The following is a 24,222-nucleotide window of genomic DNA, read 5'->3' as shown; positions in this document are numbered from 1 at the left end:
AATTTTAAGTAACAATATAAATGTTGTTATTGTCAATTGATTAATTTAATGCATCCTTGCTAAATATAAATACTAATGTCTTAAAAAAAATCTTGTAGTGTACATCAATATGTATAATATGTGTAAAATATAAATTATATAATCCATCATACCCCTGCATTTAGTAATAAATGACTGTACTGTTTAATCTGAAAATATGTGAAATATTATGCAGTAAATAATGACTTACATTTTGCTCATTCAAAGCTTTTTTGTCACTTGGATGGATATAGCTCAATTTATATGATCTATTTTTGTTGTTTTTGTCATTTTTGGAGCTTGACAGATGTGTTAACTGAACTTGCAAAAAAGCTCTTTGTGATCAATAGGAATACATTACAGGTTTAGAACGACATGAGGGTGAGTGAATAATGACAGCGTTTTATTTTTTGACTGAATATCCCTTGAGCTGAGGCACAGCAAATGCACAATGATGTCATTTATGCACTCAAACCTCATTATCATAAATATTTGCATTTTAACTTCCTTATATGTCTGATTATGTTTGCTGCATTTCCAGTGTCATCGTGTTGTAGATAATTATCTAATACATCATCATGTGGTTTGAGAGACTGAAGCAGATTGTTTATCTATGAATGACCTTACATTTGCATTTAGACATGAGGGAACCGTCCAGCGGGACACTGGGGAACACAGAGGTCCTAGTGTCAGAAAACTAATTAGTCTTGACTAGCCTGAGTTAATTAGGAGTGGATTTTATTCCAACATCAGAAAATAATAAATAATCTGAGTGGTTTTTTTTTTACATAGGAATGTAGTTTCTCTTTGAGATTCGAACAATAACTGGACTGCAGTTGTGGGCTGTTGTATTTGGACGTTGTATTATAGATGGATTTTCAATATTACTCATACTCAATTGCATTCTCTTACCTTCACTTTCATTTCACTTGTTCATTCTTTCAGAGGTTTAATGTTCAGAATTCCTAGTTCTTGTATAATAATGTATTCAAGAAATATAACGTTTGGTCCGGACCAAAAAAAACCCAATTAGTCCTAGTCCGCTTAGCGTTCAAATTGGCATTTTTAACACCTAACCTAAAGATACCAAACCTAAATTCACAACCTTAGCTTTTATGACTGCCTATTTTGAGACGGAGCTTACCGAACATCCAAAACAACGCTGTGTGCTGGGATAAATGCTCTCATTGTATATGCATAGCCTACATATGATGGTATTTTGACCAGCTAAAAACTCGTGAAGAGCTTATAAAATGTGTAAAGGAGTCAAAACAGTGGCACGAATCCCTCCATTACACACCCAAACGAAGATCTTCTGCAAGGAGACAAGGTTCTGAGACCTGTACCGAACTATGATTGGCAACATCACGACTATGACGAGAAAAAACATTCTGTCCTTTTTAGGGTCTCATCTTCCTGTTTTTGGTTCATTTACTGTACATCCGTGTTGCATTCAGATTTCATTGGAACCGCACTAGAGTTTGTTTGGAAGCGGACCAAGACCCAACTTTTCCCATAGAACCAAACATGCCAAGTGTGAACACACCCTAAAGCGAATATTGTGACACTTGCAGTCAGGAGACACACACACACACAGACACACACACACACAGACACAGACACACACACACAGACACACACACACAGACACACACACACAGACACACACACACACACACACACACACACACACACGTGTGTTTTTAACTGCAACAAGTATTATCTCTTTTAGTTGAACATTTACTGTCTTCCATGTCATTCTCGCTGCTAAATATAATTACCAGTTATAAATACCACTGGTTATTTCAGATGTGTTTAACAAATCCACATTTACAGCTTAATGCTTTAAGTGTACTTCTTCATTCCTCACTCTGGTGTAAATGTAGTTTGTAGTTGAGTATGGTTAAGTGAAACAGATGTGTCGATGTTACGTTCAACCCTGTTCCCCATTTCAGTTCCTGAGAAATGACCATTTCCTGTGATTCAGTAGAGAGAGTGCTCCGGTGCTCGGCCTTCAGTCAGCTGAGCTGATTCTAACTGTTCTTTTCGGATCATGTGATCTCGGGTTCATGGGCCTCAGAGGGCTGGCGTTTGTTTGACAGGTCAGATGGGTAAACTGCTGCTCTCAGCTGAAAAGTGACCCATAATTGTTGTCATTGCCCAGTATATGAATCCTTCTCTGCCTGTGTGCTGATTATTTGATATGGAAATTTGAGCTACCATTGTGTAAATTATGAGCTCAAACAGGAAAATGCTTCCAAGCACACTTCCTGTAAGATAGGGTTACATTCCCAGTGTCCCTTGGCTTGAAAATCATTCCAGGCTATTTCGATCTTTCCTGCAATCACATTATCCTTTTATAACACATTTTAATGTTATTTAGGTTGTAAATGAATCCTATTTATGCTGACATGTGTCATTTTTGAAATCATAGATAATAGAAAGCAGACTGTACTGTGTAGCCTAATGTGTGTGTGATTCAAAGCTTTTGATTCGTTTAAATTATATGTTTGAATGGGGTGCAATACGCTGAATTGCAAATCTAATCACTTGTTGAAGTTAAATACTGCATGAAATTCAATGCAGAAGTGGATGATCCCAGCATGCTTTGCTTGCGCGTGACATGACAGGATTTGAAAGTTTCTTGTTAAGGCTGGTTTGACTCTCACTACTGCTATTTGTGAAATCGCACTGATCGGCATGATAAACAAACAAACTGTGTTTCAGTTTCAATGTGCACTGCATAATCTCAACTAAAACTAGATAAAAACTAGAAAAAAAGACAAACTTTGTCTTGAGAGAGCCTGACCAGAAAGTTTGAAGTTTTAAAAGCTTGAAGTTTGAAGGTTTTCAATTTGAAGTTTAATGTAGTTTGTAATGTTGCTTAAAGTTTGAAGGTTTTGAAGGCAATAGTATATCAGAAAAACAGGTTGTTGCTAGAATGTTTCTACCATGAATTAGCACATTGCTAAAATGTTTTTAGCATGAATTAGCACATTGCTAGAATGGTTGCTAGCATGATTTAACACATTGTTGAATTAACGCATTGCTAGCGCGTTTTAACATGGCTAGCATGTTTCTACCATGCATAAGCACATTGTTAGCATGAATTAGCACATTGCTAGTATGTTTTAGCATGTTTCTAGCTTGAATTTGGCCAGATCTAATTATTATACAGCATCTATTGTGGTTACGGCCCTGCTGTGATATAAGCCGAAGGCTATTTAAGCCTATATGTTCTACTTCAACTTCCTGTTTTAGTGGGATTTACGTCAACACAGGACAGAAAATTGTATTAAACTATTTCATGGTCTTTAATGCTGTTTTGCTCTCTGTTCCTCTGGACTCATTGTTGGCATCATAATCAGAACATCTATTTTTCCTGTATCTGTTTACTGTGCATGGCTTAATTTTGTTGTGGTGGAGGATGTTGCTGCCTTGCAGGAAGCAATAATATGAAATATGACGTGCAAGTTGCTTGATTATTGTCTCCTGAAAGGAAATATCTATAACTAAATGTGAAAGCCGAAATTTCATCAACCCGATATTCAGGCTGCATTTCACCCTTACTTCAGATCGTGATGTTTGTTCTGTTGATTTAATTCTGCTTCCTTTTCACGGTCTTCCTTTTATTTTGCTCTCTCTCTCTCTCTCTCTCTCTCTCTCTCTCTCTCTCTCTCTCTCTCTCTCTCTCTCTCTCTCTCTCTCTCTCTCTCTCTCTCTCTCTCTCTCTCTCTCTCTCTCTCTCTCTCTCTCTCTCTCTCTCTCTCTCTCTCTCTCTCTCTCTCTCTCTCTCTCTCTCTCTCCACACAGACAGTAATAACTATTAATAATAAGTAAGGAATAATTGACACCTTAGGTGGTACTGTGGCCACGACGCAAAACAGAGTGTGCATTATTTTCTAATAATTCAATGGACAGGAGTCAATTGTTCTAATGCTACGGTTACCTCATCTTAAGACATTGTTCAGAAGTTGTATTTCATTGTCCTTAAAATGCTCTTGTGTGCAGGAATTATTTTAAATGCATCTCCTCCCATTCCTCTGTTGTTAATTTCAAAACGTCATTTTAGAGCTAGTAACAGAGGCTTGAGCCAATGATAGCAAACTAATGCAATCATTAATGCAGCTATGAGAGAGAGAGAGAGATGGAGAGAGAGAGAGAGAGAGGTTAAGCATAGTCTGTCTCTCAACAGTGTTCGGCAGCAGCGTATCTACTAAAAGCTAAACTGTAAGTTTATCTGCTCCAAGAACAGCATTGTTATTACCTCACTAGTGACAAATGTCATGTAGCTTTTAAGTTGCTAAACTATTTTACTGATATGTCAGACAACACGTTTCTGTGCAAGCGTGTGTCCGTACAGTATTTGTGTGCGTTTGAGTGGGAGAAAGAGAGTAGCCTATTTTTATCCTGTTGTTTGCTATATTTATTTGCTTGGTCAGTGTCCTTATGGGTTTTGGTTCTTTTGTTGTTAGTCTGTAAGGACCTTTGAAATAACTGAAATCATTTGGCGAAGTGATATGGAACTGTAATGCGGTCAAAACCTGCCTGGAATTACTTTAGCCGTGGGTTTCCCTGAAAATAATTGCACTCCTTCGAACGTTTCAGATTTCAGAACCAATCAGATTCAAGCATTCAAGAGACCCGTAGTATAAGAACCAATAATCTCAGCACAGATGATTTGGTAAATGCATAGCAGTTGTGCTCTTAAGGAACGAATAGTTAATGCAGTAAATATTAGTTAATTAATTATTAATAATATAATATTAATAATAAAATTAGTAATAATTAACAGCCATGTCCCTGTCACATCAACAATCTGAACGTTTATACTCTGTGAACTGTTAAATTTTCAGAATACTTTACAGTAAGATGGGAAAATTATACTATGCAATGTCTTGGAAATTGACCAGGGTTGAGTTTGTTATATATCATTCATTGCACTTACAGTTTCTCAAATTATTACACTTTGTTGTACCCAAATGATACCTGAGATCATACATTTGTTTTAGAAGAGATCTATTGTTACTTTTCAAAGGGTCCACTATCCTAGCAACCCCTCTGAACACCTTAACAACAACATTACAATGCTCTGGCAACCAGCTAGAAGCAATGTGGTGCCAAGTTTTGCACAGGCAAGAGCCACTCACATTTTCTTTAAACAATGTTTTTTTCTTTTTTTTTTTAACTATGATGCTATCCTGTCAGTCAGAGTCAGTCTTTCTCTTGCACCAGATGGCTTAATATTCGAAGATTTAAGTCATTTGAAAGTTATTTACTGGTCTAAATTTAGTTTAAGATATGTTGTATTATCTTTTATACTTCCACAACCCAGCTGTTTGATTTTGAAAAGTGTACAATAATTTACATTAGGCATGTATAGTTGTCAATTTTTTTTTCCTCAAGCCTTGCTTAATTTGTGACGCTGGTACAGATGCTGTTTATTTATGCTCCTTAATCTCCATAGCTGAACCATGATCACGTCCTTTTACCGTAATGCTTTGAGGAACCATGCGTTTCTTGTTTTGGTTATGAGAAACCAGTTCTGGGAATGTCCTATGAATTTGATTGTGAAATTAAGGCCATTCAAACATTAACTGGCAGGAAGTGCAGAGTAGAGAGATGAAAACAGAAAGACCGTGATGGTGGTGATGTTGTAGCAGTGCTGTCTCATTTGCGGTCTGTTCCCCCTGACTGCTGTTGAGCTGTCTGTTGAGGCAATGAGACATGGATATGGGGAATCTTAGAGATGGAGCCAGCCAGCCAGCTGAGGAAGTGTTAGATGGCCATCTGTCACAGGTCTCCACTCACTCAGTGCTGATAACAACCTCTGCTCACCCAGTAGGATAATTCAATCTTCTCCATGAGCCAGTCATGGCCATCACTCTCTCCTCGGAGACGGCCCAGATACCAGAAACTCTCAACAAAGCTTTACCAAAGTGTGATTGTGTAAATTCTGAGGTATTGATGTGCATTCCACAACTGAGACTTTAAAAAAAAGTCTCCTGGCATGTACCTGGCATGACACAAAGCGACAAGCGATAAAAGCTAGTCTTCCAGAGTTTCTGTTGACATACAGTATTCTTGCTATTTTTACTTAAATGGCCTTATTCAGAGTAGCCCCGTCCTGCTTTTCATAACTGCAAGGAACCATTGTGTGTGGGGGGGTAGTTTTAATTTTGGGGTTGGGGTATTCACTCTTAATCGTATGCCTAACATTGCTCTGTTTGTTTCTTGTCTCTCACATTCAATTGCGAATTACATTACACAAATAGCATAAATGATATACAGTAGACTTTTCATTTTAAAATTTAGAAATTTGGCAAAACTGAAATAGTTCACATCATTGAATATTATTTGCAATTCTCTCTCAAAACACATGGTAAATATTAAATGTTTAACAACTTACATTTTACCCTGCTCTCTTTTACTGTTAAAACGGATGCATCGCATTGGAATTTGCGCTTGTCTTCTGTAAACAGTAAAGCCCGCCTCCTTTGATTTGATTGGTCATCTCACCATTTTGACATTGAGAGCTATTAGACTGCTGAAGCAGGTAATCCTAAAAAAATTACTTTTAAAACTTTTTGTCCTGCTAACAACGAACATAGTGGTGTTTAGAGAAGTGCAGCAGAGAGCAGCATCAAGAATATCAAATATTGGGGGAAACATTTGGTCTTATTTGAATATTGGGGGAAAACTTGTTCCTTTCAAGGTAAGGGGATGATTCACGGGGCAACTTTTTGAGCAATGTTGCTGGGCAATGTTGCCGTCAACAGGCAAGTGAGACGCAAGGCGTCCATTGTTGCCCATTCTCAATGGGAAAGTGCCCAAGCAACATTGCTCAAAAAGTTGCCCCGTGTATCATCACCTTTAGTCTCGCGTAGCCAGACCTTCAGACTGATGACAGAAGGTCAGGACTCCATAGCAGCTTTCATTGGCCAAGGACCGAAAATCCAACGTTTAGCTGATCCTGATAACTTCTCATTGTCACAGTTGTACATGCGACGGCTTTCTTGTTCCATAAGGGGTTTGACGTCATGACTGCTTTGTTTCCAGGCGGACCGTAAAAGAGTGCAACACACACTTTTCCCGGAATTCCTGGAGAAATCAACCAATCAGATGACGACTTCGTTGATGATGTCTGAGGCTGAGACTACCCTAAAGTTGATGTCTATGGTAGTTACTGCATAACTGTGGTTGAAAAAACTTCTGATTGGCTGTGTTTGTGTAGCTTCACAAAGCATATTTATGTTTGATGTAGACAGACTGATTACATGTTGCTTGAAACTTCTGGGGTGCGTTTCCCATACAAAGACATAACTCGCTGCTGAACTGCCATAGTATGATGCATCGTTGAAGAAATCAACTTAGCTTGTCACGACCGTTTCCCGAAACCTTACTGTCACAAATCTGACGTTCAACCACGTTGGTTAATGATGGCACACATATGGTGGAGTAAAAACTTATTTTAATTAATCTGTTTGAGATGTTATTAATGCTCAATTTTTTGCTATAAATTATGGACATGGCATCTGAGGACTAATTTTCTCAGTTATTTTGCTTTATTTCCAAATTCAATCATAGGCTCGTTCTTACGTACTAGAGCATGTACGCACATGCTTACTCTTCAAAAACAGCACTTTAAATCTCTTGACAAACTAAAAGACGTAAATGGCATTTGTATACAGTATATTCAAAATAAAAGATATAGATTGCACTGAATGTCAGCTTGCTTATTTGTCTCAAGATAAGGATTTATTAAGTCCACTTGTCATGCAAACAAGAAACTATGCTTCTAACCACAGGTCGAGAGCTGTCGTTCCAACCACACAACTGTGCGATGCTGTTTGCGAGTGTTCGTTGGAACTATGGTTTCAGGGAAACACAGACTCGTTGTATCATGCTGATTACGACGGGACTTGCGACCATAGATGGCTAACGATGCTTTTGGGAAACGCACCCCTGGTTAGGACACAATGAGTCAGGTAAATTTCCCAAACAACTAAATTCAGGACTGTTATTAGCAGTGTAACCTCAGACAGTAAACGTCCACAGACAGTTCAAGGACCATTTGATGCACACTGCACTCCAAAACTGCAAGAGTAACCTGAAATCACCCTTTCCAGTAGATATGAGGTTTTCAAACTTTTTGATGGCGAGGCCATCAATGGGAATATGATGATATCCTATTGAGGACTCCCTTACCTAAAATATAAAGCCACAATCCTTAATTTATTATCCTAAATTAATTTAATATAATTTATTGTACTAAAACCAAAATAAATTAAATCAGTATGCCTATCTTTCAAATAAATAAAAAAAGAATAAAATATTTGTTAGTAATCTCAAAAAATTAAGTTGCACTCGCATACGATTGCAAGATCTGTTGCTACTTCCATTTCATCGCAACTTTTATTTAAAGACAAGCATTTTAAACCTCTGATTTATTTTTGTTTCAATGAAGTGAGTAGAGCTAGTAGAGCTCTGGATTAGCTCAAGTTTCCAAGGTTCTTGCCGTTTGAGTCTGAAAAGCATATTTAAGACTTTAGTTTAAGACATTTATTAGAAAATAAACAAGCTATCATTGACCACACCTATATTCTGCTTAGTTTAAAGCTAGTCCCAGACTAAAATGCATTGTGCTGTTTTAGCTGTAAGCAACTTGCACTGTCAGTGCCATTGTTTTATCTCAAGATGTAAACCAGTATTGCTTTTTTTTCTATGGTACATTTATAAAATCTACTTAAACGTCCTAATTGAACTAAGGCCTAATCCTGGCTTAATATAAGCCCTATCTGTGAAACCAGGCCTACATGTTGGTCAGATAGACTCTTCCAGTCTAAGTGATTGGTTGTGAAGCGACCTATGAGAAGCGTTTTCCCCAATATGACAGAGTATTGCAGTAAACACTGGCACATTTATATCCATGGTTCTATCTAGCAGTTCCTCAGGTTTCTATGGATCATATGCCACAAGAGTGAGACTAAATGGGACAGGATGCCTAACTAAACCTAATTCAATGTAGTCTGAGACCAGGAAGACGCCTCACACGCTGATAGGAGCAGACAGAAGCCTCAGAGACTGCTGCCATGTTCACTGTTCACTGTACCCTGCACTCTTCTTTAAAAGCTTGACATTGTTATCAGAGGCTTATGTTAACATGCGCTCACTGAGATGGTGGAGGGACTTTGTTTATACCTCAAACTTCACTATGCTGTTTTCTCCTCTAATCGTCCCCGTCAAATTACATTCAAGCAGCAGGCATGCATTTGTCATCTCATTATATTATCCTTGCACTCATGGCAACCTTGGAGTCTGGCTCATTATTCTGGATCTGCCCACACACTTGATGAAGCCTGTGCAGATCCATAACAACAATGTATTAGCACTTGATTTCTGCTGTTGCTGTTTACACAGCCACACACCTGAAGTGCTTGTAAACATCCAGCCACATATTCTGCATTTTATGACTTATTAGTTTATAGTTGTTTTTGTAAAAAAAAATTGTTAAATCATGTGCTGCCATGTCCTGTTGTGTATGGGGAAACGCCAAAAGCAGGACAAATCAGTGCAAATCGATTAACCCAAACCAGTTTGCAGTGCTGTGTGACCCATTTCAATTCGGCACGATCTCTGTTATGAAAGTCTTTGGGAACCTCAAATTACTTTACTTATTGAAACCACATCAAGCGTGTTGAGGAAAACGGTTAAATTTACACTACCATTCTTAGGTTTGGGACCAGTACGATTTTTTTTTCTTCCTAAAATTAATACTTTTATTAAGCTAGGATACATTAAATGGATCAAAATTAACTGAAAAGCACAATTTAAAAGCATTTAAATTATTTTATTATAACATTTGATAATGTTTCAAAAGATTTCCATTTCAAATGCTGTTCTTTTAAACTATCCATTAATCAAAGAAAAATTATGGTTTCCACAAATAAATTATGCAGCTACTGTTTTCAACATTGATGATAAGAAATGTTATAGCATATCAGCATATTATAATGATTTCTGAAGGATCATGAAAAATTCAGCTTTGTCATCACAGGGATAAATTACATTTCTTTTAAAATTATTACGTTTTTTACTGTATTTTTGATCAAATAACTGCAGCCTTGATGAGCATAAGAAACTTCTTTTTAAAAATCTAATGGAATAGTGTATGTAGTTCTATTTAGAAGCTATATTGTACATTTAATTTCTGAATGAGGTAGGCTATTTTTTTTATAACAAACACCATTATTTGTTTTATATCTTACCATGTTTATATGGTCTCATGAAACATCCTGTCAAATATGTGTTTCTTTGAGACAATTAATATTGGCAATTGCACTTAGGGTATTTATATTAGTAATCAGTACTATTATTGGTTTTAGTACACATACATGAGAAGTGTTTCTGGTAGTCAGAGCAGCTGGAAATGACGCGTCCTCTTATGTGTAACTGTAGGGCTCTCGTCTCTCTCCAGTGTTCTGTCTCACCAACTGATACTGACTGATCTCAACATTTCTTATTTCCACCTTTCCATACAAATCCTTCATGCAAGATTAATTGTGTTGTCACTAACACACAATAAAAACAATTAATCTTAAAATTGTCATAATTTACTCCCCCTCATGACGTTACATATCCACATGACTTGGTTTTTCTGTGGAGCACAAAAGGGGAATTTTTGAAGAATATCGTGATTGCACATTTATATTAAAAGTGAATGTGGATGGGTGCTGTTGAGCTCCAAACTGACACAAAAGTACCATAAAAGTGGTCCATCTGATTCGTGTGCTTTAGTCCATGTTTTCTGAAGCCAATCAATATGGTTTAATGAACCAGATTGAAATTTAATTTATACATTGAAAGCTCTCAAATCATTAGATGTTCATCAGGTTTGACGTCAGTGACATCAAACAACATTAGTTCTCAACCTTCACTGAAGTATTGTATTGAATTAAAGTATTCCTTTAAAATTAACTTCACATCCAGTCATTTTCTAATAAAATATCCCTTGTGTATGAAAATGTGTCATTTGAAAAATGTTGTATGGAAAAGATGAAGTGTTTTGATTTCTAGAATGGCTGATATTAATAACTGACTACTTAACAACAGAAAGACAGTAACCAGTAGAGATTTAGCGCTCGCCTCTTCCTCTGCCATCTCCATGGTAACAGCACATGGCTGGAGACATGAGTAAAAAGCACAGGAATGATTAAAGATAAAGTGCATGTCCTTCTGTTGCTGCACATGCTCTCACACATTGGGTCCACACCATTACAGTTCAGTTCAGAGGAAAAACAATGAGCTCTCACACACGCACACACTCGCTAATCATGGCACATTGTGCCAAAGGGCTCTTTGTTGCAGAGCTTTTCTCTGCCAAGCACTGATATTAGCACCATTTCTGCCTCATAATTCACACAGGACTGGAAATGCTAAACGAGCATGTGCTAGTTTTCTTTTGTTCTAAATGTAATGCTGCTGGTTGTTTTGAAGTGTTTTTTTTTTTTTTTTGTACTATAAATGCAAGACTAAAAGAAGATTTTGTTTGGTTGACTCTCATGAACCCTCTCAAGAACATGATTGAATCATATAAGAAATTATATTTGGTATATAGGCATTCAAAAGTTTGTGGGCAGTCATTTTTTTAGGAAATAAATTACTATTTTTTTATTTATTTTTATTCCAGAAGCATTAAATTGATTAAAAAGTGATATTTAAAACATTTATTTGAAATGGAAATCTTTTGTAACATTATAGATGCTGTTCAGTCGACTTTATATTCATGAAAGTACTTTAGGAAATTGGATTAGAACAAGATGTTCCATCAAAAATGTTAATTTGTAATTGATTCGTGTAAGTGATTTTCTGTGTAGGAATGCATTCAATCAGCCTGTCTGTTTCCTTGAGCCACTATTTCTAGACAGTCTTACAATCTAGAGCTTAGTCTATTTTTAACTTGCGTGATTTGAAACAAAAAAAGAGTAAATATGCCAAAGACTGAAAACAATGACAATCTGTACATGAATAGACATCATTTAGTGTCATGAAAGGGTGTGTTTGCTCATGGTTTCTCTGTTGTAGTTATTTGAGTCTAACCACAATTTAGCCACTTAAGGGGAGACACTACAGTGTTTTTTCATGCATCTGTCAATTGAGATTTTGGGCTTTTCATTAAATGTTTTTTCAGACTAAGTGGACAGAAAACATCCAAAATACACTTTTAAATGTATCTTTTAGAGCACTATCGATTTGCATCTGTAGATTTCAATTACAGTCTATATCTTTAAAGGCCATTTTCTCAAATTGTGTTTTTCCTCCTACATTGAGCCAGAAATCTCCACTTCAGTAACACTTACATACACCAAACTTTAGTTTTATTCTTATCTATATTCTGAAGGTTTTTACAAAGGGGTTTGTTCATATATAATTTTCCTGATTTGATACAACATTTTATTCCTAAAAAAATGACCTGAAGTTTATTTATACAGTATTGTCTCATTGTTAACTTTCTCTGCCAGCGTTTTTGATAATTTTCACAACAATTTCATGGCCCCCAGAATATTTTATGAATATCTGTGCAATATAGCAAAAGAACAGAGAACAGAGCCTCTGCTTAAAACAAACAAACAAACAAACAAACTAGCTTTTATTCTAGCTTTATTCCTTATTTTTTATCAACACTTGAATGTGGGTAAGTTTTTATTAAAAATGCAACGTTCAAAGCAAGAATGTTTGAGCAAGCAACATTTTTAGCAAAAAGCTTAGAAAATCACGTACAACGTGTATAAGCAATGGTTTTATCGCTTGTTTCTGCTTTTTTTTTTTTTTTTTTTTTTTTTGTCTGTTTTGATCGGTGATTCACTACTCTTTCAGAAACTGAATTGTTTACTATCCATTGACAAGGCTGTTGAGAAACTGTTGCAGAGGAACAACATCTTCTGTTATTCAAACAAGTGTCCCAAAATGGTGAAATATCAGCCATTTAATCATCTATCACTATTACAAGCCTTTCTCTGCCCTTCTTTAAGCACTTAAAGGTGCAGTAAACCGAGCACCACAACCCACTTGTAGCCAATCAGCAGTAGGGGGCGTGTCTACTCATGATGGGGGAGGAGAGAGAGTGAGATATGAAAAACTGTAGAAAGAGAGGGACCAGGCCTGAAAACGGATGATGAGGTTATGTTGTTTCTGCTCTATACGTGATGAACATTGGTTTTGCTATGTTTCACAGAATCAAGATATGCTGTTGTTGTAATGTTAGCTATAGTAACAGGACAGTTTTGAGTGCTATTGTTTGTCTGAAGCTGGAGTGCTGCTGGCGACTAACAACCAACACTTGTATGTGTACTGTATGTTCATTTTTGTTCTTCCTTGTTATTTGCTTGTCATCTTATCTTTTTTTCGCAAAGTAATATTTTCCTTCACTTCAGCTTTGATAAAGAGACATTCACTCTTGCATTGTGTGTTTGTGCATTTTGGGGGCGGAGCAATGAAAGGAAGTGTGTGTTTGTTTGGGTTGATTGATTTCAAATATCAACAGTGTTTCTCAGAAATCACTTACTGCACCTTTAATTTTCATTATATTGCAGTTGAACAAATCAGTTTCTCAGAGAACAGCTGTGGTAATATAGCAACCCTCTTACATTACAGTCACATCTAACCTATAAATAATATAACACAGCAGGAAAAAGACATCTCTTCTCAATGCTTAAGGGTGGAATTAACCAGCTGAGAAATATTGAGCACAAAGACCATTAATTAACGCAGTCATATAGTTAAATCACACAAAATGTATTTCCTTTCTGTGTAGGTGTATTTTATCCTTTTAAAGATTCTCAAATTTGCAGTGTTATTAAATTTTTTTTAGCAGTCAGTTCCAGGAGACTTTGTACTTGTTATCATAGTTTCTTCTGAAAGAAATGCTAAGCACTGTTCTCAAACTTTTTCTTTCTTCCACAGAATGAGAAAACGCTTGGGCATTCTGCAAGCAGGTCCAGCAACATTTCAAAGGTATGAAAATCCATTTCCTTCTCTTCTACTGAGTCTGAGCGAGTGGCTTAGCTTTCTAGGGGGTCTGCACCTGCTATCTAAAAATACTTTTTTCATTTTCCTCAAACTTTGTTCTGTCAGGATTTCTAAGCATTTCATACAGAAATATATTTATTTGCCTGATGCAAAGGAGATAGGAAGGACATTTTGTCTGACCTAGAAGCAAGTGCAGCAGACAATAACAAAATCTCAAGAGCTCATTTCATGCTTATGTAGACTCTTTCACTGTGGTTATTTTTCAGGTTGAGGAAGCTTTGTACTTTATTATCCAATCTTGAATTCCCATTTTCACCTGTTTATCTGTCTGATATTTAATGAATACCATGTGCCGTAGGCTTAAAACATTCTATGCAACTATGCAAATGAGACCTGAATGCTTGCAGGTCCTCATTCCCACTGTATATTTTAATACGAGTTCTTGCGTTGTTGTAATGAACCTCTGTACTAAATGGGGCAATAGTTGCCCTTAAATGTCTGTGCCACTTAACTGGATGTGTTATGAAGGTTTCCAAGTTTAAACATGTTGACAGTTTAACTAACTCCCACTTGCTCAGCAAGATTCTTCTCAAATCTTTGCCCTATAATATGACAGTAGTTGATCTGAAATGGAAGACTAGAATGTATATGGTAATGCACTACAATGGCCTTTGTACCCATGTTGAGAATATAGTGCGTACTTGCATTGTCACATTTCAGAAAGCGTCATTAGGTAGCTAGAAGTGTCCCTGCACTCATATACTTGTGTAGAGTATTTCCACTCTAATGAAAAAACAATGCCACTTTTGGTCTTATTTCTTAGTTTATATATTAAATGTTCTTGTGTTGCAAAATGAACTGCATTTGGACACATTTTAAAATACATTGATGAGTGTAATCCAGCTTATATTGCTAGCATTCATGTATTTGTGTTTTTTTTTTTATCTAGTTATGTAACAGTGTTCCTTTTTGGCGTTTATTTCTAAAGATAAGATAACTTTGGAGTTGGATTCCGACTAAAAACGCAAACAGATTTGCTCTCACCCTATTCAAATACCCTACCCCACATTGGTATTGATTTGACTATTTATAGACAGGATTCACTATGTTAGCGAGTGAGTTCATGTTGGAAACATATCTGTCTGGCATTTTCAATCTAACATGGTTCTCTTCCTCTTAGTGGAGATTTACTGCACTTCTGCGTAACATTGAGCCTCTTAACAGATAAACCCTTCACATGAACTAATAGATGTCAGGGTCACCTGTTCTGAAAAACGCTCCACTGGTGTAGCTCAAGACATTCAGCTACTGAGGACTTTGGGTTCAGGCTCAAGCTTTGAGCGCTTATAGGCTGTTTTTACATTTAGTTTGAAATACATTTTCAACAGAATATCAGTTAGCAAACCTCCCGACGCCACCCAATCTGCTTGGACCAGCCTGTAGATGAAAATGTGCTACTTTTTTTTTCTTCTTTTTTTCCCTTCAGAATAAAAAAAAAAAAAAACGCACAACAAAAATGACTGGTGAGAAAACATTAGTTAAGAAAGCATCCGGTTATAGAGATGTGGACAGATTTCCACCAACCACTCCAGTCAAGTCACGTCACGTTCACAGTATTTAAATACCTCTGCATACAAAATATTGTTTTAAAGTATCTTTATAATATTATACATGAAAAAAAATGTCAGTGTGTCTTTTAATTAGAATTAAATCTTCAATTAATACTATAAAGCAGCTCTCCACAGTCCAGTGTGTTCATGTTTTCTTGCGTCTGAACTGAGCAGGACTGAACAAAAGAAATGAACCGGTGAACATTTCCATGTCAAAGAAGGCAGAGCCTCAGAGCCACACTTAACTATTACATGATCGAAATGACGTCCCACCAGTTAGGGAAAAGTTTGTCTTCATTTACTTTTAAAACCTCATGTACTGTAGCACATGTTCAATTGACTGTTTTGCACCCAGGAGCATCAGGATGATCTGCGTTCATCCCCAAGCGGAAAAAAACGTTTCATCATTCCAGAGCTCATTTGTTTCCGACAGGATTAATAACATAAGAGGTCCCATTACAGTTGTTATTATTTCAGTGTCCGACACGCACTCATGCTGCATGACAAGGTTTTGACTGCTGAGAAACCCAAAGGGTCCTAATAGGGGTCCATGGGGTGTTCCTGTCAGCTCTGTCATTTCAGCCACACATTAAGCAATCAAACAAAACAACACACTCAACTGATCCATGTGAGTGTTATTAATTATCCAGAATCTTTCTGGTTGAGTTAATCTCCCCAGCCTTAAAGGAATAATTCATCCAAATATGAAATTATTTTTAAATTACTTTTTTTTTATTCACGTTGTTCCAATCCCATATGACTGACAAAGATGATCTTTTTTAAATGCATTTTTTGCAAATCAATGGGGTTCAATCATTTTACGTAGATATACAGTTAAAATATCTTTTGTGTTTTACAACACAAAATCAAAGTACAAATACAACTTAAAATAAAATGAAATGCAGAGAACTTGGCAAACTTCACACTGTAAAAAAATGCATGATCAATAAGTTATGAAAACGTGTTTTACATTGCTTTAAACTTGCTTTAAAACTTTATAAGTTAAGCAATTTTCAACTTTTTTATATAAGTTGTACAACATTCAACTTTAATGTAATTTAAGTTGAAATAACATAAACATCCAAGTTCATTGTACTTAAAAAATTTAAGGCAGCAACTTTTTATTTTTTTATATTTTTTTTACATTGCTCAGCAACACTAGCTCAAACAATGGTGTGGGTTTGGGGCAGGAATATCTGTCTGTCTGACATATAGTAGGCAGGAGGACTGTGTAGGTAAAATACCTAGTTTAAGTACGTTTTTAAAAGAAGGGCAGAACATCTGTTGTGAATCCCTCTGCCTCATCACATCAAGTGTCACATGCAAGTGATTGACAGACCTTTTTTATGGCAGCATCTGCGTTCATTTCCATAATCATTCTGTAGACATATGCCTCAAATTGTGCAGATGATAATGTACAAACAATTAGCTGCAGAGTTGCTTCCAGAAAATTGGTACGGGTTGAACAGTCTGGAAACAAAACCTTGCCTATTTAAAGGCTTTTGTATTTAGTGCTGATTATCATTCTGTTTCTGTACGCAACTTTTTCCTTATTTCTTTTTGATTGCTTTTTAGGTTCAATCCAAAAGATCACAAGAAACTCAAATCCACCTCATTATGAAACATTCTTACTAACTGCGTCACACTGGGTTTTTTTATCATTTATGTAATAATGCTATCAACGAAAAACCTACAGTGTATAATTATTTATTTCCTCATTCACATTAACAGTCCATGAACTGACCTTTATTGCCAGAGTTACAGAGTTATCAAGTTAATTATATAATCTTCCGTTTCACAAGTTCATTCACTACATTTTATACCAGTGGTTCTCAACCAGGAGGCCTTTATTCTTATCCAGATAATCTGGAACAACTGGAAAAGTAATTGGATGTTTGAATATTGTGAACAAAGCTGTTCAGTTTGTGTATTAACCTTAGTTATCTGGCCCTTTGCACACTTGTGCTTATGTTGTCGGCTGAGGGAAGATTTTGGAGCGTGTAATCTTGGCCCAAGTTGCTAGGTCACTGTGTGTGTGATGAATGGAGCCATGGAGAGAGGACAACTCCCAGAATAACACTCGTCACTGGGAGCTATTTAGCCCTCCAGAGGCGGATAGCACACACAGACTTTACAGTAGCTTTGTGGAGAGAGAAAGAGATCAGAAGGTCTTATGAAGGCTTGCTGTGCAAGGCATGGGCTTTACTCTCCCTCTCTTGTTATATATCCTCATTCTTTCTCCTTTCTGTTCTCTGATAACAGAATTCAAGTCACAAACATTTACTTTGAAGTTTGGGTGATGGTCCTTTCAGAAAGCCTTGTCTCTTATGCTCATTAATGCTGCATTTATTTGATTAAAACGTAAAAACAGTAATATTGTGAAATACTATTACAATTTAAAGTGCCTTCTATTATTAAATGTAATTTATTCCTGTGATTGTAAAGCTGAATTTTCAGCATCATTACTCCAGTGTCACATGATCTTTCAGAAATCCTTCTAATATGTTTTTTTTGCTGCTCAAGAAACATTTTTTACTATTATCAATGTTGAAAACAGCCGTGCTGTTATTTTTGTTACCGTGATATGTTTTTTGTTTCTGTATTCTTTGTTAAATGCAAATTTTAGAATTAAAATATTATATAACAATGTTTTAACTGTCACTTTTGGTCAATTTAATGCATCCTTGCCGAATAAAACTATTAATTTCTTTCAAATGTTTAAAAAAAAAACCCTACTGACCCCAAACCTTTGAACAGTATTATACTTTCTCTTATATCAGCTTAATGTGCACTAAGTATTTTACAAATTCATAGTAAGCCAATTGTAGGATGATTCCTATGAAAGGTGTTAACATTGTTCATGGTTGGGCTATCAAAACATTGCTCTGTTTGTTTTGAGCATCCCAACTAGTCCATCATACTAACATTGGCATTCTTATTCGAGTCTGGTGGAAGTTAGTACACTGACAAAAATTGCTCTCAGCATCTGAAGGCTAGAACCCATTATATACCAATAATGTTCTCTCTAAACTGCATCTGTGCACTTCTGATGTTTTTCCTGTGCTGACCAGAAAAAAACATTCAAGTCTCGAAAATATGTGGGAAAGAAGCTGGAGATTTCTTGAATTGCTGCCCATTAAATTGAGCTCTAACATAAATTGACAGAGACAATTTCTAGACATACCCACACAGCATCGCCAACAGTCGCTATCACGACTGTTGGCGATGCTGTGTGGGCATGTCTAGAAACTCAACTCAACAAAGATGAGTGCAACTTTATGCAAATCAGCAGCAACTTGACGGGGTGGCCGGCTACCAATGGGAGTGAAGTCAGTGGAGATTATGTGATTCATCTCCTTACATCAAGTGGAGTAAAGGGATAAGACTGAGAAATGAATGTGACTGTGGGTGATTTACTGTTCAGTTTGTTAAAAATGAAGCGGGGAAAACCATATCAGAAATTCAGTTTTCTCAACGTTTAATTCGTGCATTGATAATCGTTCATCTTGTTAATGATATGATGCAGTTTATATACAAACACTTTCCCTTGCATCTTGATATTTTGAGGAAGACAAAATAGAATGACATCTCTCTCTCTCTTTTTTTTTTTTAATTGGCACAACATTTCATTTAAAATATTTAAATCTTCTGGCATCCAGCATCAGGAATGCCTGCTATCGACCTGGCAGCTTCCAGTGATAAAATTGCTGTCATTGTGAGCTGGGCATTAAAACATGCTGTCAACATCTTAACTAAAACCACATGCAGTGATGAGCCTTGTTTATAAAATGTCTGTTCTGCTTTCAGTAGCACTTGTCTCACAGGTCTGAGCTAATGTCAGTTCGATGTTTGCAATTGAGAATGAATGATTTTCCATTATCTCTGAAAAACTCCCATAGTGTGACAAGCTTTTGGCCTCCACAAACAAGTATTTTTATGTTTTTTTATGTTCACAAATGTACTCGCAGGTAGATTGAATCTGAACTTTAAAATGTGCTAGAGGCAAATTCCATAACTGCAGGACTATTTTCCATTGCTAGCATTTTTGTCGACACGTGTAAGACTGTGCCTCATCTCTTTCCAATTTTAAGCAGTCGCTATGTGGTTTTACCAAGGGTTTGTGGTTTTTTTTTTTTTTTTTTACTCAGATGACTGTGTGAATTCTCTTCACAAACACACACTCTGTCAAGCTTGAAAATTAACCTTATCTTGCTGACTGCAGTTCACTTTGTGTCCTCCGTGATTTTTCAGGTGCACTCGTAATATCAAACTACTGAATATTGATATAAACAATATTTCCTCTAGCTGTCATTTTTTTTTTTTTTATATATCGATGTATCATACAAACACAATATACTGCCCAACCCTGTGCTCTATTGTGTACCTCATTTGTGGAAAGTACCATTAAATGTTTGAAAATGTTACAGCCTTCATAAACGAAAGGGTGTGTATGTTTGTGAATGTAAACTATATGAAATCATGGCTAAGTTTTAATAGAAGTGCTAATGTAAAGCGCCGTTTACTCAGGCATACTTCCACATTTGTCGTGCCTGAACACAATATTATTTCCTAGTTTCTTTGAACATTATTCATCAAAAATGTGAATTTGTGTGACTGTGTGTCAGCTTGTGTGTTAGTGTAGAGGGCAGTTCCGGACACTCTATCCTGTATTGATCCCTGTCAGGCTCAGGGCTATAAATTCTCTGTTCGTTACAGATAGAATCGATATGTAATTAGTCTGGGACATAAATGATGGAATCAAGCATTGCGCATGCGATCCATGCTGCTTTGATTCGAACGGCCAGGTAATATTAGTTTGTCTGTGTGAAAGAGAGAAATTTTCAAAAGTTATTTATGTTTAATGTAAACTTTTCCCCCCCCACTTTTTTTTTCAAATCTTCCATTGACGTAGATAATGTTCAACATTTAAAAATGAACTTGCATCAATAATATGTAATCTTTCTTCGATCTGTTTACATACTGAATCATGATTGGTATTATCTTCCTTGCATATATTTAACCATACACGTATCACCCAAAAGTTTTTTTTTACTCTTCACTCTTACCAAGGCTGCATTTTTTTAAATAAAAAAAAAAATACAGTAAAAACAGCAATATTGTGAAATATTATTACAATTTAAAATAACTGTTTTCTATTTGAATACATTTTAAAATGTAACTTATTTTTGTGATGGCAAAGCTGAATTTTCAGCATCATTACTCCAGTCTTCAGTGTCACATGATCCTTCAGAAGTTATTCTGATATGCTGATTTGGTGCATCCTTGCTGAATAAAATGTATTATTTAATTTTTAATCTTTTAATTTAATCTTAGCACATATTTTAAAAGATGTGCTATATGTTGTGACAATGGCAAAGTGGCTGTGATGCATTTCATTTATGCCGAACCAAAAACAAAAAGCTAACTTTACTTAAAACATTTTGATGCTTTGCAAGGACTGGGATTTTTATCAAGAAGTGCTGATTAAGTTAATGTTTCTAATTTGCTGCTATGGTCTCTGTTTTGCATACAGGCAGGAAGTCCGACCTCTGTGAATGCTCCCTACAGCTTCCCCAGGACTTCAGTGACGCCCTCGAACCAGGATATATGCAGGTAGGTTTGCCCTCTCTCAATCCTGAAGCGTCTTTACGCTCCTGCAGTCTGATCATGTACTGAAAGAGAGAAAAAGATCTAGAGAGAGACTGAACTGTCAGAGCATCAGTGGGCAAACATTGCCATCCATCTTGACTCTGCCATTTTGTTTTCTAACTTTCCTCTTGGTTCCTCCCACCTGTCTTTTTGTAATCTTTCTCCATTTGTTCTCTAATGCATGTTGCATGTATCTTTACGTCCGTTTTCTCTCTTCCCATCTCTGTTTCTGCACCTCTCTTTCTGTCCCATCCCTCTCCTCTCTAATGCAGTTCTAATGACCTCGCTCAGGACCTAGGCTCACAGAGGCCCTTACAGGCCACTGTAGTGCTGTTGAACTCTAATGGTAAAAGCTCAGCATCTCAGTGTGTCACCATGACCACGCTCTGCCTGGACTCTCCCACTAAACCCAAAAATAGGACCTTGTTTGGCACAGAATGGCTCTCTCTACTCAAACCATCAGTCAACTTGAAACCAGAAGGAGGCAGTCTCAAGTTCTCAAAGTCTCTGAATGATGTGGGACAAAAGATGGACAGCCTATGCAGCGGTCTTCACTTTATAGACCGCACTTGTTCGGACGGGGAGCTGGGAGTGGAGAAGGAACAACTCATGCAAGACGGCCACATCAAAGCCCTCAATGGTCAAGCCAACTCTCCCCCTCTGTTTGCTACTCAGCCTCCATCCTTCCTCAACAACTACAAATACGTCTCCAACCCAAGGCCTGAAAACTGCCTGGCTCCTCCTGCTCCTCCACATTCAGACTTTCAAAGAAGCTCCAAATTCCTGCGCCTCATCTTTCCGCTCACCCGCTCTTTCACCGCCGGAAGTCTGCAGGCGTCTGAGATGGGAAGCTACACTTCAAGGCTCCACATCGCCAAGTCATCCAGCGCCATGCTGGACGCCGGTGAGTCTTGCTGTATGGAGGAGATGGGAGACGACGAAGTGTTTGAGGACAATTCGTCTCGGTGGAAGCTGAAGACGGAGGGGTTAGAGGCTCCTCTTTGCTCTCTCGAGGAGGACAGCGACTTGGACCATTGCTCCTCTCCGTTGTCGGACAAAAACGGGCCGCTGTCGCCCTACTCCCTGTCGGGGGACTGCTGCAGGTTGGTGGGGCTTACTCACTCCCGCCCTGCTCCTCTTACCCATGGGCTTCACCTCTAGGGTTATTCATCCTTGTAGTCCCTCTACAGCCCTCATCTGGATATTTATTTCCTACCAGTCCCTGTTTATCCTTCCTGTTAGAGCCAGAGTGCTGTGATCGTTTTGCTAATGGCAATCGATGATAAGGCTCGTATATGGGTGGAGTTGTGAGTGTTAAAGATCCACGGTGTGGAAGAGGAAGCGTCTAACCTGCTGTGCGGGATACATATTGTGTCACACAGCACTGTCATGGATAATCCAAGCAGATTTCCTCTGAGAGATCCAATCGATACTTATGGTATTTTCTTGAATGATGAAGTTTAGGTAGAATGGAGATTGAGATCTGATTGCAGTTTTGTTTGTGGCTCTCTGGCTTTGGTATTTGAGATGAAATAACTGATTTTTCTCAGTATTCATCTACAGGGCCTCATGGATGCCTCAGGAAACAATTAGCACGCAACTTGTGAAGGATTAAATGGCTTTGCCGATGACTAACTAAAACAAAAAATACCTTAGAAGTCTAAGTACTTAGGAAGTAATTTCAGGAAGTAATTTTCAAGTGAACTCCTCTGTGCCTTATATAGAAACATAATGTGGCTGCGTCAAATTAGTAGGTACTGAATACATTCGTCACGTTGTCGTTGTCGTGATCTACCAGTGTCAGTTGCATCGCTTCATTACCATTCACTTCTACTGTGGCTTCATGGGATAGTAAAGTGTTTATCAGATTCACATCTCGTCAGAAGTAGTATGTCATCCTGGCACTTTTCACCAACTATAACTACTGTGAATTCAGACATAGTATTCTTTTCACATACTATTTTTCACCTACTTAATAGTAGGGAAGTATGAATATTTGGATTCAGCCTATCATTGTTTGGAAAGTGGCTACATCCAACAAGGTTTTTGAGAAGATGATCTTATGTAAATTAAAAACTAAAGTTATTGCATGCACTTTACTAGACGTCTTATGCTATACCAATTGTGTACATCTTTCTTAAAGGACAAGTTCGGTATTTTACACTTAAAGCCCTGTTTACAGATCGTTTCTGATGAAATAGAACGGTTAAGATAAAATTTTGGACAAATGCTGCTGTCCCGAGAATTTTAGGTTTCTTTCGCTTTCCCCCCCACCAGTAGACTGGGTGTATAGGTGCACTCGAACACTCCTTCCTAAAACACATTAAACTTTCGTTTACAAAGACGTGAAACTCACCGAGTGGTCAGGGGTGTCCACTGATATGCTCACACAAAAATCGCTGCAAAATATGCTTTCCAACAGGTTTTATCGTAGTTTTTGTCTCCTCCATTGACTTGCATTGGATGTGCTGTGAGGTACGGTATTACTCCGCCGCCGGAAACTGAAATGGGGTTCAGGGGTTGTTTTCTTCTTCTTCTTCTTCGTGTTTTTTTTTTTTTTTTACGGCGGATCACAAACAATGAAATGCCAGTGGTTTGCTTGCAAAGGTGCATTATCGCCACCAACTGGGCTGGAGTGTCTATTATTCAAGCTCTCAACGGAAGAATCTACAGGTGTGAGACGTTTGGAAAAATAGGTCCACAGTTTTACAACAAATGGTAAAACACCTGTTGGAAAGCATATTTTGCAGCGATTTTTGTGTGAGCATATCAGTGGACACCCCTGACCACTCGGTGAGTTTCACGTCTTTGTAAACGAAAGTTTAATGTGTTTTAGGAAGGAGTGTTCGAGTGCACCTATACACCCAGTCTACTGGTGGGGGGGAAAGCGAAAGAAACCTAAAATTCTCGGGACAGC

The 24,222-nt window shown here is 37.3% G+C and overlaps 1 protein-coding gene across 22 annotated transcripts in view; it reads left to right on the top strand.

Moving 5' to 3' along the window:
* The window catches only part of marchf8 (membrane-associated ring finger (C3HC4) 8), a 99,667-nt gene that overhangs the window by 61,044 nt on the left and 14,401 nt on the right, over positions 1-24,222 (top strand). For 9 of the 22 annotated variants that reach the window (XM_084093139.1, XM_084093123.1, XM_084093140.1 and 6 more), the window contains 4 exons: positions 7,078-7,197; positions 13,981-14,031; positions 21,190-21,269; positions 21,578-22,408. In XM_084093139.1, the coding sequence (XP_083949265.1) occupies positions 7,078-7,197; positions 13,981-14,031; positions 21,190-21,269; positions 21,578-22,408 (1,082 nt within the window). Of the gene's footprint in view, positions 1-7,077; positions 7,198-7,866; positions 8,007-13,980; positions 14,032-21,189; positions 21,270-21,577; positions 22,409-24,222 lie in introns of those variants that run through there. The other 13 variants (XM_084093142.1, XM_084093144.1, XM_084093143.1 and 10 more) reach the window with 4 other exon arrangements.

This window comes from Abramis brama (assembly GCF_963993115.1).
Source record: "Abramis brama genome assembly, chromosome: 19".
Taxonomy (NCBI): domain Eukaryota; kingdom Metazoa; phylum Chordata; class Actinopteri; order Cypriniformes; family Leuciscidae; genus Abramis; species Abramis brama.
The sequence above is the reverse complement of the archived record's forward strand: the minus strand, read 5'-3'. Positions and strand labels throughout refer to the sequence as shown.